We start from the raw sequence: 15,148 nt of genomic DNA, 5'->3' as shown, positions 1-15,148 counted from the left end.
CAGGCAGGCAGGCAGGCAGGCAGGCAGGCAGGCAGGCAGGCAGGCAGACAGACAGAAAAAATGAAAGAAATATCTATACTTCTTTCACAAACAAAAAAAATCCCTATAACTAAGTGGTTTTGAAAAGCTGAAAGGAATGTTCTTAGTTATGAAAAAACATGATAATGATTCAAAGTATGCACTAAACGGTTACATTTACTATAGCTGCAAAGAGCGTGTTGTTATGTATGAAGTAAACACATTCAGCAGCAATACCATAACTAGACGCTGTGCAGACTTTTACAGACCTTCAGCGGTCTTTTCGGTAAATCTGATTGGGATTTGTCCCGCTGGGTGTTAGCAGTAACCCTTTAGCCATAAAGACACAAGCAACTGCTGCAAACAAGTTGAAAGTGTAAATCGGCTTTCTGTCTCAGAATCTGAGATTGAACTTTTGACCGGTCAACATGGAGGATTCAGGTGGAAACTCTGACAGATTGAAAAGCTCACAGAAGCTAAAAGCACACTGTAAAAAGTTTTATACATTTTTTTGTATAGGAATACGATGAAAAATAAAAGCGTTGAAATTGAAAGTGTTTAGCCAGGATTTTACCCTAATCTACTGTTGGACCTCAGCGCAGCATTCGACAATGTTCAATTGAAGCAAGTTAAGAGCTGGCTCAGACTCTTTGTACATGACAGGTTTGAGTCTTATCTAAAAAACTGGGATCTCTGTGTTTCCATTGACAACTTTTCATCGGAGTGGACAAAATCCCATTTGAGGTACCCCAAGGCTCCATCTTGGGGCCCCTTCTTTAATATCAACATTCTGTCGCTAGCTCTGATAACAATTAAGATTAGCTACCATAGCTATGCAGATGGTACACAGCTCTACATTGCAATGTCACCAGGTGACTCTGAACCCATTCAAGCGCTGAACAGATACATAGAACAAATCGATGCATAGATGTGCTATAAATTTCTTCAAATTAAGTAATTATTTCTGAACAATCTATTGTCAGGGAACAGCTTCAGTTATTACAGCTGGAAACCAGCGATCAGGTCCGAAATCTGGGGGTAGTGATGGACTCTGACCTGAACCTTCTGGGTCACATAAAGACAGTTACAAAGTCGGACTTTTTGTAACTTTTGGTGTCAAAAAAGAAAACAAAAACAGAATTAATTTTACCATATGAGAATTTACCGAGGTGTAAATTGCTGTTCCAGTATCACAAAGTATGAGTTTATGCTTATATCATTACTCTTATTTTTGACACATTAGTATACATAGAACTAAAACGTGTTACTTAATGGTAGAATCTAATAAATATACAGCATGTAGCCTCACACTCTATTTGCCCTCAAGGTGTTAATAATAAATGGATTTTTCTCATTCAGACATGCCATTCCTAATTATCTCCTGGGTTAGACGGCTTATCTTGCAGAAACAAACAAGGTTTTTTCTCAGTACGGATTACACTAAGGCCCAGTTTCTGCGTTTGAACGGACTGACCTATCGGACCGCCTGAGGCGCCTGCAGACGGTCGGGGACTTGGTGAGGCAGAAGTCGAGCTTTCTGCGTCCTTGACTTTCAACAAAATTACCTGAATGCAAGCAGCAACTTTTCAACAGTCACACATATCATCAAATTTGCCTGTTTAATTTGTTGTTGTTTTTCATGCTCAGCAAAATGGCCAAATTCTGTCTCACGGATGCCGAAAAGGTACTTTGAAAGAAGAGTTGACTCTGCTGACGTGGGAAAATCATTTTCACTAATTGAATGCTTAAATTATAAAATTGTTATTAAATTAAATTAGAGGTGAGTGATGTGGAGTCTTCTGTGTGAAAATGAGAGTTTGTTAGGACTAGACATTTCATGTCTTGAACATCAAAATGAATGTTGATTAAAACGTTCTCCACGGCTCCACGACATGATAACACCGCTGTGTTTTCCGTTTATTTTTCATGAAGACGCAATAAGTTTCCTCTAATTGGTCCAGAGCATCTTGCTGATGTATCCTGGACTTCTTAAGGCTCTATTTTTTTTTTCCAGGAACATAGTGCCATTTTATTGCACAATCACATTACATTCAATTGTTCTAAAAACGGTGTACATATCAAACATCACTATCAGAAGATATTGAAGGATTTCTCAAACAAGCAGGAAAGGAATCAAGGCAACACTCAATGTATGTTTTTGATGAGGTAATAATAATATAGCTTTATGGTATAAAGCTAAATAAAAAAAACACCTCTTTTGCATACTGTCCTTTTAAAATGCATGCCACACTTTTTGGAATTTCATTTGTGAAAAAAAAAACAAAAAAATCTAAAAACCGTTAAAAACCATATTGCCATTTTCTTCCACTTCACAAACATTACTGGTACTTTATTTTGGTCCAACATTCAAAATCTGAAAATATTTTTTGAGGACTGTGTTTTTAAAATGCGGAAAAAGTAAAAAAAAAAACAAAAAAACAAAAACAAAACTTCAACATACAGCTTCACTGAAAGAAGGATTGCAATACTTAGGATGAAATACCATTCAAGCACATCAAGTGCTAAACTCAACAGAGAGCAAGGACGGCGAGGCAGACTGAGGGGAGATAAGATGTGATGTATCTGCTGGCTGCCTCTTGGCATCAGCTGCCCATCATCTCCTCCGCTTCTTATCTCTCTTCACGCTCGCCTTGATCTTTCCCTCGTCACATCCACGCAATTGGTCAAGAAAGGAGGCGGTGGGTGACGGCCCCCTCCCCCCTCCACCCCCGTGACTCCCTCCGTGGCGGATTGGATGAGTATATAAAACCAAAAAAAAGAAAAAGGCAGCGCGCTGACAGCAAAGCAGCTCAGACCTCTCCCAACTTTACTCCAGGTGAATCTCACATGCGTGTTATGGAGCGCACTTTCCGGGAGCAGCTCTTCTTTCTGCTGTTGTGTCTGTCCGTCCTCAAGGGAGACAGCAGGTACATCGAGGTGAGAGAGAGAGAGAAACAGAGAGAGAGAGAGAGAGACATTCTTTGCTGTTGTAAAACTTGCAAATTAAGCTATCTGTTTAAAACGATGCAAAGATGCGTGGTACAAATTGACTTTTGTTTTGTTTTTAAAATCCTGCAGAACAACGACATCTCCAAAGATGAACTCTTCTCGATTTTAAGCTCGGATCTGAGGAGGGAAATACCCGAGCTGTTGATGTATCGCAGACCTTTGCGTAAGTTTTTTTGGGGGAAAAAAAAGAAACAAAACATTTTTGCATCATATAAATATTACCATATTGCAATAATAATAATAATAATAATAATAATAATAATAATAATAATAATAATCTGATTAAAATTTATTGACCAAATATTTTTACATGCCGGTACAAGGACTATTCGTTTTGTGCAGAACCAAAGCAGAGGATTAAGAATCAAACTAAGAAAAAAAAAAAAAAAATCAAATAAGAATTAAAAAAAAAAATTGCATAATAAATTGTAATCTTGAATAGTCCAGTAACAACTCGCGTTCCCTCTCTCTGATTGGCCGTCAGGTTGCCTGGACATGGTGGCCGTGGAGGGTCAGTTCACCTTCACGGCTGAGACCCCGCAGCTCAGCTGCGCAGCTTTCTTCATGGCGGAGCCCTACGAGCTGATCACTGTGGAGTTTGACAGCGTGGACATCGACTGCAGTGGAGGAGACTTCATTACGGTAAGAAGGCAGCATCCAACGCATAAAGATCAAATTTAATACCCCTTAAACATCTTTTTAAGTTATTTTAGATATTTATATGGGGGGGGATGAGGGTTTAGTTTATATTTTGCAGGCTGTTCTTGGTTTTCTGCAACCAATCACTGGATTATTTGCTAAGATTTGCAACACTTTCTGAAAAGCTCTTTAGAAGCATTGAGTTAAACCTTCATGTCAAATAACCTACTCAAAAACAGACTCCTGGGCTCTAGCTGAAAAAAAAAACAAACTTTAAAAACACTTTTCTCTTGCGCACATGACTGTTCAGAAACATGTCAGTTCCTAAAGGAGCTCCACCCATCACTGTTACCGAGGTAACGTTGCCTAAAGCAGCAGGTCACCTAAGCAGCTGCCCTCGCACTAGCCACCGGAGCAGATAGCTTGACTAATTAGACAGCTAATATTAGCTTCTCGGAGTTCATAGGTAAAACATTTTTTGTTGCCGTTAGTTGAGTGTGATACTACTACACAATTTAACAAGTATTTTTGCTTAAGTCTACATATGAGAATAAAAAAAAATAGCTTTTATTTGTATCACTTATTTAAAAACAAATTAATGATAAATATAGTAGAGTAGTTGTTGCTTTCCTCTTCAAATGAAAAAAGCTGTTACAGATTTTGTTTTTAAATATTTATGTTGATATTACAGTAGCAATTCACCAATGTGAAAATTTGGGTCGATATCAATATCCAATATTTATCATCCGATATTGTTACCTCTCTTATACTATCTTTTTGACACCTCGAAAAAAAATGACTGCTTTGCTTCAGTTAAATTTCCCACAATCCTGTGCTGCATCACTATAACTGTCACATGACCAAACAAATATTGTTCATTTCCAGAAACGAACGGAATCAAGACGGAAACAAATATCGGTTGTTAATATCAACCCAGTTTTATTTATCGGGCCGATACCGATATGTTAAAAAATGACATATCACCCCATGCCAATGTTGGTGCCGATATATCGTGCATCCCTAATTTTTACTCTAGGTTATTTAGCCCGGAGCTATTTTTTTTACATTTTGTCCATTTTATGTAAAGCTCTGCTTATGCGCTGCTTTAAGTAAAAATCATCTCTTTTTGTGTGCTTAACTGTCCTGCAAAGATGTTTGACGGCTGGGTGATGAAGGGCGAGAAGTTCCCCAGCTCCCAGGATCACCCGCTGCCTCTGTACGAACGCTACGTGAATTACTGCGACTCGGGAGCCGCGAGGAAAAGCGTGCGCTCCTCCCAGAACGTGGCCATGATCTTCTTCCGCATTCACGGCGCCGGCAGCAGCTTTGCGCTGACTGTCAGGAAGCACGTCAACCCCTTTCGTGAGTAGCATTCAGAAAGAATCTCCTAAAGCAAAAGAACGCACGTGAACAAATCGGCACGACTGCTAAAGGCCCGTTTGATCTACAGTGTGAGAAGTAAAGAGTAAAACAAGACCCTCCTTTGTCATGAGGTGCAAACAAATCGTTTGTTCAGTGCATCCATCCAGCATGTATCTAATGTTTGGATCCGTCCCCGTCTCCCTGCAGCCTGCAATGTCATCTCACAGTCACCAGAGGGCAGCTACACAATGGTGACTCCGCAGCAGCACAGAAACTGCAGCTTCTCCATCATTTATCCAGTGGCTATCGACATCTCAGAGTTCAGCCTGGGACACCACAGCAACTTCCCTAAGGTAAGTGAAATAAAACAAGATAAAATACATTAAAGATGCAGAAGGGTTGGATTAGAACTCCTGACTCTGGAAGTTTAAAAGCCTAGTTCAGACTTTAACATAATTGAACAGTTTATTATGTTCCACAGCATGCAGCCACAGCGGGTTGTTAACTTTGCAGCAAAATGTTACTGTTCCTTTAAATCTGAGAGTGGTCTATTTCTCACCACGTGTCCTTTAAAAAACCCCCACTGTGAAGTCATGTCTTGTCCACACTTAGCTGGGTCTTTATAAAAATTAATATCTCCATCACATCACTTTAAAAAACTATCGTACACACAGGGTCGGATTCAGAAAAGGAACTCACAAATTCGCAACTGAGTGTTGTTTTAAACATGCCAAACCCACAGGGGGCCTGTTTAGCCCCCTGTGGGTTTAGATGTATTGCACAAAGCTATACATCTATGTCAGCCAATCAGAATCCTTCAAAAAAAAGTTGGAACTTTTAAGAGTTTTCTCAAATCTCCACATTGGTCATAGTTTTCATGAATTTTTTGTGATATTAAATAGAGTTTTCATGTGTATGGAAGACCAAAGTGCACAAAAATGTATTTGTCTGGACTCTTTCTTGTTAGTTATATTAGCTTGTTATGGTAGTGTTAAAAATTTTTTTTAGCTTGTTCTATGGGTTAAAAAGCAACTAATATTTTCCCCTGAATTACATAACTCTCTTTGCATCTGAATTTAGCTTAAATCTATAAACATTCACAGAGTCTAAAGCAAAAGCTAGTCAGGGAGGGACAAGCTTGTATTCTAAAAACAAATCCAATCTAAAACTTTTAATGCAAGCATTAGATGCAGTGACAGAGACAGTGAACGGGTTTCAACAGAGGAACTAAAATGGCGATTGGAGGCAGTGCGTCACCATTCATCTTCCTGTGTGAAACTTGTTCTGTGAATGGAACGTAGGTGATGTATCAGACATGTAGCCGTCTGATTTTATACTAAAGGCATTTAAAACTGTAGTGACTTCTTTGACTGCTGCCTTACTTTTCTATCAAGCAGTTCTCCGTTTCACACAAGAAGACCACTGATGGCGCACTGCCTCCAGCCTCCGTTTCCCATGTGACTAATCCGCTTTGTAAATTTTCACCCAATGTAAGCAGCACAAAATTCAGAAAGTAGCATTCGCATAACCAACTGGAACATTTTTTAGACTGATATTTCCACTCTGCTTTGGTATCTGTGCAAAACTTTTCAAAGTAGAATCATTCATAAATTCACTAATATTCACTTATAGCAGTAATATTTCTAAGTCAAAAGTTCAAATCATTTTAAATGTTAAATCGTCACATATCTGTGAGGCTTTTCATCTCTCTTTTTAACTTAGTTTTTTTTTTTCTAAAGACAATTTTAAAGTTGGCTGTGAATTGTGTTGTGAATGCCACAGGCTAACAAACCGTAGATCTAATTAGAAACATGCTGAAACTAAAGCAATGACACCTTTTTCTCTGACTTTATTTCATAATTGCACTGAGAGATTGGTGATGGACTTCGACTTGGTTGAATCGCCCTGATGGATCGGCCACAAATCGCCAAAACCTGATTCGATACAGATATTAATATTGGATCGGCGCGTCCCTAAGCTGAACTGACTTGAATTAAGCTGAACTTGTCACATTTTTATGTGCTGATTTCCACAGAGATCCGTACCTGGCTGTGCAGAGTCTGGGGATTACGTGCAGCTGCTGGGAGGAAGTGGCATCGACACGTCTAAACTGCTTCCCATCACAGACCTCTGCATCTCCTTCACTGGACCCAGTAAGCACACTCTTCTTTCCATCCTGAATAAATTGACATTATCTGCGTTTCCGTTGGCCATATAATTGTGCAGTTTGACATTCTGAAAATAAATCCCCTCAATGGAAACATGCCAATTTTGAAACAAATTCGCTAAAAAGTCTTGGTGCGAGCATGAGGTGGTGTTTCGGCCGTACCAAAATTTTCTTTGCATCACACGTGTCACATGATCAACAACCGGATTTTTTTTAACGACTTGTCATGCGAACAAGTTTATTCACATGTGATTTTAACTGCATGGAGACACCACAAATACAAAATTGGTGGTGGTGGTGGGGGGGGGTTCTGACGTTAACGCCTTGCATTTGTAATGGAAACGCAGCTGATGTGATGTCGTCACTGACCTCGCTCAGACCTAACGCACATCGTCGTTTCTTCCTCTCCCCGCCCACGCAGCCCACATGAAGATCGGCTGCGACAACACGGTGGTGAGGATGGTGTCCAGCGGGCGGTTCGTCAGCCGCGTGTCTTTCAGCTACAGGCTGCTGGACAGCCAGGAGCTACAGACCATCAAACTCAACAACGTGGAAGATTTTTGTTTCAACAACTGATCCCAGTAGGGTCATGATGTGACACATTTGACTGCCAAACATTTCTAAAGTCACCTTTTTTTTTTTCCACACCCAGACTAAAATCCGAGGCGACTGAAGTAAAAATGAAAACTAATAAATATCCTAAGGCTACGACATTTACTGGCATTTTGAATGAATTCCCCCATGTTCTTGTTTTAATTTAATTGTATTGTTTTTGATGGCTCATTGTTGTAGCATCTCAGCTGTCGTTTGTATTTAATGCTTTGTTTATGACGTGTATTTATTATTGACATGGGATTATTGTGATAAAGTTACTTATGAGTTTGTGGTTCTTGAAGACGAATGGTGCTAAAATGAGCGTTGTGTCTGTTCTGTTTGTGCGAGCGTGCCGAGTCAATTCATGTGAAGCAGAAAGCAAATAAAAAAAATGTGAGTATCTGGTGCCATTATGCAGTTAAATTTGGTTTAAAACAAAGAAACAAAACACACTTTTGTAATAAATTTATACTGCATGGCAAAGCATTCAGTGGTGGCTGTCTTATTTCAGTTGACAAAATATTAGGCTTAATAAGAACAGCAATATAGCAATCAAAAATTTGAGTTCAATTGCAAAAAAAAAAATATTATTTCAGTATCAACTTTTGTAAAGATCAGAAATAAATCAGCACAGCATTCCTTACTAAAAGTTATTGAACATAGCTCAAAGGAAACTATGTGATGCAAGGACAATATCATCAGCATAATGAGTGATGGATAGTAACATATAGATAATTATTTTTTAAATCCTCAGATATAATTCAGGCTCACAACTAATAAAGTGATACACCATAAAAATTACAACAAAAATGATGTATTTTCTTAAAGTTTTTTCAACATTTTTCTTTTTTAATTTCTACAAAGTTAGTGGTTGTGAATGAAGGTGTTTTGTTTCACGGCTCTCCGTGCTTCTGGTCCAGTAGCGTTTCCAATCTGTTCAGTGTCACATCTTTGGAATTTCCTCATTTTCCTTGCAAATTTCACCTTCACCTTCAACACGTTAGTACTTAAAGCTACAAACCAAGGTTCGCCTTGACCTCATGGGGTTTTTGAGAGCAAAACATTTCCAGAGTGCTCAAAGAAAAGTATTCTAAATTTGGAAATAGAAAAAGAAAAACCTTCTGTTAGGATGAATGGATGGTGAGTGGCATTCATTGTTCATGGTCAAAGGTCCTCCTGCGTAATTGTATTATTTTATACATCCCTTATCTGGAACACCTGGAGGCACTTACATTGCATTTGCTCAAACTGTTTTTTGACAAAAGCATAGAAACGAATGCAATTTAATGGTCACTGACCTCCGAGACAATGCAGTTCTTAGAAAAACAGCGGATTATCATGTTTTGATTGTTCAGAATTTCCAGCAGACGTCTAATTATTTGTGTTCTTTGACAGTAAAACATGAATAATCAATGAAACGGACAGACGCGTTTCAAGCACCAGCCTTTGTGTTGGCGCTCCAGTTCTCCCAAGGTTTCCAGGGAGTTTCTCCTGCAACATTTCCTCCTACGACGGACAATGTTGCCGTTGACCGTTTCTGCTAAATCATTTCCTCCCACTGTGACAGCAGGTGAAAGCGGGAGGTGATCTCCGACCGGAGGAGGCTGACACGGCGCAGTCCTGCAGGAACATTATCTTTGATAGACACCTGCAGCCGCGGTTTGGGATGAACGGCACCAAACAAATAGCGTTTTGATGCTGTAAAACTCCCCTCTGCTGGTCTGACGATAAATTGAATTTAAGCCGAATAACAGACTGAATGCGACTGGAATTATTCCATATTTGACCCCAAACTACCACCTGCTCACCTCTATGGCTCCTCATATACAAAACATATCAAATATTCATAAATTAAAAAAAAGATTAACACCTGATTATAGGCCACATTGAAAGTATTAGTTTTAGATCAATAAAAACATCATAAACTGCATTTTATGCACATTATTTTGGTTTCGGTTTACATATTTTGTTCATATTTCAGATTTGAGTTAAGTGCTTTGAAATATGACGTTTGTTATGAATAGGCGCTATGTAAATAAATTGATTTGAATTTCATGAAGAAATAGAAATATATATATTTTTTAAGTGAAGTAAAACAAACAAACTAAAAAACAAATTCAACATTTTTGCTGCAAGTCATTTAGTGACTGGGATCATTAATCAGAGTAATCTATATTAAATATGTTTTTTAATGGCTTGTTATTTTACAACAACAATAACGATACAAAAACTACAAGTTGCTGTAAAATATTTGTATTTTACTAATATTAGTGCAGTATTACTAATATTAGTAGTGGAATACTAATATCTTACTAATATTAGTATGCTTCCTGATATTAGTAGAAATATTCATAATGGTTTCACTAATATTCAAATTTATCGAGTGGGTCTGTATTTTGGGAGAAAATAAAGTTCAGTAAAAGGCCTTGAAAACTTAAAAACTTGTTTACTTGTAACACTTAAAAAAATACAAACACATCTGCATTCCTATAAAATGTTGTTTCATAGCAAGGCTGTTTTTTTCAGAAAGTAAAAAGTAAAAAAAATTTTTTTTTTTAAAGTTTCTTCCCACTGTCCCCTCATGCTCACTAACTGGAGTGTCAGTGACGTTTCTGTGCAATCTGCTGGTTTCTTTTAGGAGATAACTTTTAAGCAACTATCATTTTATGAATACGTATGAATGAATAGGCTCTGATTGCCATAGCTTGTCATTTTTTCCCAAAATAAACTGCGACTAGATTTGATTCCACTGGGTTGGATTTCAGAAAATTGTACTGAATGAAATGAACACAGACTGAATCCAATGCAATTTAGCCAAACCACATATAAAGTGGTTTGAGTTGATGTGTGTTGTGTAAAAAGCTGAAATGAATGAAATAAAGCTAATTTCTGATACTTTATGCCCAGTGAGGCGTTCAATTGTCCATTCCCGCCGTCAGACAATGGAATTCACTGGTTGCACCCTGCGGTCTGGCCGTTATATATAAAAGTAATTTAGTTATTTAAATTGTGGCCTGAAGCTGTACATCAGTCACATCTGGTTTACTGAAATGTTTTAATTAGTGCTGACAGAGCCGTGTTTTAGACTGACAGGTTGCTGTCAGTGATGGTAGTGACTCCGAGCTCGGCTGCTGCGCTGCAGATTGAGGAAATTAGGCTTGACATCTGAATCCAGCATCTCTGATGGGAAGATTATCAACAATTTGTCTCTCAGCGTGAGCTCCGAACAGATACAGACGCTCAGCGCTGTGCCTCTCGAAATACCACTAAATACATATTCATTCATTAACAGGAACTTTTATACTCTAAAAACAAACCTTTCACTGTTTTTATCACTATGTATACATTTATATGTAAAAAATAACTTTTGGAAAATTTTAAATATAACCCTGGTCAATCAGGATTTAGAGCATTTCTAGTGGGATGCTGATATATATTTTTTAAACTCTTTAGGGTTTTAATCAGGCAATATTGGAATAGATAAACCCCCGTTTTTTTTAATTCTACAGTTAATAGACAAAGAGTCACTTTTAGACATGTTTCTGTTTGAGAAAAATATAAAATACAAAAATAAGTTGGGATTTATTGTGCTGGAAGAAGGTTTTAGTGTGTTACAGCGAAACTGAGGTATGTTTGGTTGAGTTAAGGTTGGATTAACCAGGAACTGGGGGGTCAAAAGTTATCAAAACTATGACTGCTTATTGATGTCTTCAATGTTAATAAAAACTTGTTCTTAATGTTTTGTTTGGTGAAATAAAACTTAGTTAACTAAGTAAAAAAGCTCATCATTGAGGTGCAACTAGTTAGGGTTTACTTCCATCTTAGAATATTGTTTTCCCACAAATACATTTTTTTTCCATACTTTTTTTTTTTTTACTGATTTCGCCTGCTCCCTGTTACAACATACATACTGTTGTACTGTGTTTCTTAATTCTTGTTACTTTTTATGGCTTTTAATTTTCAGGGCACTGCATACATGTACATACATGTTTTGTATACGACACTTAACTATAGAACGGTTACACTTATTGTCCATAAAACCACTCACAAATAAAATAGTAATAAAGAATAAAGTCATTCTTTTCAGTTTTATGTTCTTCTGATTTTCTTTCTGAACTGCAGGAAGACAATATGTCTCTGAATGCAGTCAACGGTTTTCCTCAGCGCAGACATCCTCTGCATAATTATTACTGTGCAATTCATCTGTGAGGTCTTAAATTACCTGGCAACCAATCAGTCGCCTCCGGCTGCATTCAGGCTGTTTTCAGGAGCTCAGCGTCCTGACCTCCTAAATTTAACTGAACATCCTTCTTTCTTAGTCGATGTTTGAGTTTCATCCCAAACCTAGAAGGAATGCTAATTGTATTTAGTTAGTTTAATTCTTTGCAAACGTCCTTGAATAATTAATAATAAATGTGGTTGTGAAAGAATGTGTTTCGTTTTCTTAGTTTGTGGACTGGTAACATTTATCCCAGAATGCTTTAGGGTGGTCAAATTCAATGTTTTTATGTTTTTATCGACATGCAGCACTTTAGTTGATTAATTTCACTTTTTGCATCTGAGATTAGATTACACAGAGCAACTTTTCAAACAAACTGGTTGCATTTGATTTAATTTACGGGTGACAGAGGGGTAGTTTGTGTTGGTCTATTCAAATCCCAGTAAAGTTCATAGACATTCGCGGTTATGAAATTACAAAATGTAAAACGTTGCTACAATATTTAGTGGTGAAATAGTAGCCGATTGGGAAAATGTGGGTATTGAAGAAACAACATGCTTAAAGTATGCAAAGAAAGACGCTGTTATTCTGACATCTACCAATGCTTGACCAGCCCTGAGCGCTTCACTTCCCCTACAGTAGTTCGCTTTATTCTATCTGTCTTCCCACTTTATAAACTAATCAAGCAAGCATATGAGCCAAGAAAATGAAAGCGCTTTGCACGCACACAAAGAAGGAGAAACATACAGGTCACTCCTAATGAGTTACGAAACAAGCGGTGACGCACAAAGTGACGAAACAGAAGAACGGACAGCATGGGGGAGATAAAGGCTGGAGGCCTTTTTGAAAGACATTTGTCACAGTTTCGTTTGGATGGATGTCTGTCCATCCTTTGAAAGGGGGCCCGACACCCGATGGAAATGAACGCCATCTCTCCATTAAGACACTGCAACCACAGCTCAACATCTGAGCTGCTGTCCGAACGAATGAAAGCGAGAGCAATTCTCGATCGTTAATAAATGAATCTCACTCGATCAACTCACTGCACAAACTTCAGGGATCAAGGTTGAGTGTCGAGGAAGAAATTCCGGAGTCAAACAAAAGTACCAGTCCATCATCAGCAAATTCCACCAACTCCTGGAAGCATTTTGCCTTTAAAAGCAAAATATTTCCAGGAGTTGGTACAAAGAAGAAAGCTCAAAGTGAAGACAGTAAAAAGGTTAACACCAACAAAGACACACAGCGCTTCAGGCATGTCAGCAGGACTCTGAAGGGATTAAGGGAAATATTTCTGCTTGTACAACAAGCCAGAGGCAAAAATCAGCTTAAACAGCCCAACTCAACCCAATTTGCCATTTTTGGTGGGAGAATGTCAAAACTTTTTCATAAGAAAGTCTGAAAGACTACCCCTCTCAAAGCTATGCCCAGTACTTTATGAGTCACCATTCGAGCAATCAGTGTCCTGCACATGTGAGCTTTCAAAATACACCCAGGGTTTTGTGGAACCAAATGAGATTAAGGATGTTTTCACACCTGATAGTTTGGTAGACTTGGTTCGACCAAAGCTGCAACATTTGTTACAATTTCAGCTGGTGCAGTTTGCTTTCACACTGTACGGTGGTAAACGAACAGCCTGAAGCATCCAGCTACAGCTACACAGAAATGGTTTGAAGACAACAAGGAGGGTGTTCTGGAGCGGCACACTTTCAGATTTGTGGTTCTGTAAATTGTGGCTGTAAACATTTGTTCAACTTATTTAGAATATTCTTGAGCTTGTTTGCCTCTCAAGTCATCTTTAATCTGCATCAGCATCCCACATCTGTTGAATAAAAAAAAAAATAGACTCCATCCTTTCTACTTCTAGATTCTTAAATCACCGTCTAGTGGTTAGAAACTCTCGCAAATTCAGGTGCAAACATTGTCGCCTGAACTGTTTTGGGATCTTTTTCTGTATAATTGGAGTAATTTTCCTCCCACACAAACAAAATGATTATAGTGACCCAGGAAGCAATGAGACGTCCATGACTCAAACTTAATGATCTCCAGGAATGACGAAACTGTAGAAGTTTTTCTCTTTTTTTTTTTTTCCTGGCACGTGACGTCCACAGGAAGAGGATAGCAATCAAAAGACTGAGAATATAAATATCCACATCTGAAGATCATGAATTGACACTCACAGCATTGATTACAACTTTTTTTTTATAAAAACAAAAAACAAAAATATAATTACTTCATGGCATCTTCCCACGGATGATTATCCTCCGTTTGATTGCTGCCAATCACAGACAAATTGCATTGTAATGGAGAGGAATTTTTTTTTTTTTTTTTTTTTGCAGGCGCCATCTGCTTGGATAAAAGCGCCACACTCACGCTTTAATTTCAATAGTTTTCTCCTACGTCACCTCGCAGAATGTCAAGAGCAAATGAGCCGTCTGCTTTTGGTATTTTGGGAAGTGGACCTACAGAGGAAAACCCTTACAGCCCGAGTCACTTTTGTCCTCGCTGAGCCGGGAACATTAGGAGCTCTGCTTGAGGGGGGAAGACGTGTCAGCTCGTTTGGCTGAGGAAGCAGGACCCAGGTGGTCTGTGAGGACTGCGACTGCCACGCTTCACTGGTACACAAGCTGCCAAGTTATTTCCCGACAAACACGAGAAGACTTCTCGCCCCGAGAGATTATCCACGGAAGGAGAGCGGGAGGAAGCCTCCGTAGTTAGCTCTGGTTAGAGATTTACGTTCACTACTTGTTAGCATGAATGTAACTGTTGGAGCTATTTATTCTTTATTTTCTTTATCCATTTGAATTTTGTTAGCTTATCCTTAAATTTATATTTTTTGTATTATTTACAGAACTTATTTGTAGGTTAATAATTGTTGATTTTATTTATCTTTTGTTTTATTATTATTGTTTTTCTAAGCAAACAGGAAGTGAGGTGGGTTGGTCCACTTTCTATAAGTGTAGGAGCCTGGTAAAGGACCAACAGGCATTTGGGTTTGGGGCCTATGGTTTTTACCAGTGCAAGAGAGGTAGAAGGAAAAGTTATCTCTGTAATTGTTTTCTTTTGCAAAGATGTCAAGAAATAAATAATGAAGAACAACTTACACGTTTGGATATTGAACTTTCTTTTGCCTGCGTTAAAGA

At 38.3% G+C, this 15,148-nt stretch overlaps 1 protein-coding gene across 1 annotated transcript; it reads left to right on the top strand.

Moving 5' to 3' along the window:
• The first annotated feature begins 2,736 nt into the window (after window positions 1-2,736).
• Window positions 2,737-8,275, top strand: crhbp (corticotropin releasing hormone binding protein). Its single transcript, XM_008423403.2, has 7 exons — window positions 2,737-2,955; window positions 3,097-3,190; window positions 3,512-3,669; window positions 4,818-5,028; window positions 5,236-5,381; window positions 7,064-7,181; window positions 7,617-8,275. The coding sequence occupies exons 1-7, from the start codon at window positions 2,866-2,868 to the stop codon at window positions 7,769-7,771; spliced, it is 972 nt and encodes a 323-aa protein (XP_008421625.1). The 5' UTR covers window positions 2,737-2,865; the 3' UTR covers window positions 7,772-8,275.
• The last annotated feature ends 6,873 nt before the right edge of the window (window positions 8,276-15,148 follow it).

The sequence above is a fragment of the Poecilia reticulata genome, linkage group LG12 (assembly GCF_000633615.1).
Source record: "Poecilia reticulata strain Guanapo linkage group LG12, Guppy_female_1.0+MT, whole genome shotgun sequence".
Lineage (NCBI taxonomy): Eukaryota > Metazoa > Chordata > Actinopteri > Cyprinodontiformes > Poeciliidae > Poecilia > Poecilia reticulata.
Note: the sequence above shows the minus strand (reverse complement) of the source record. Positions and strands in the feature narration are given on the sequence as shown.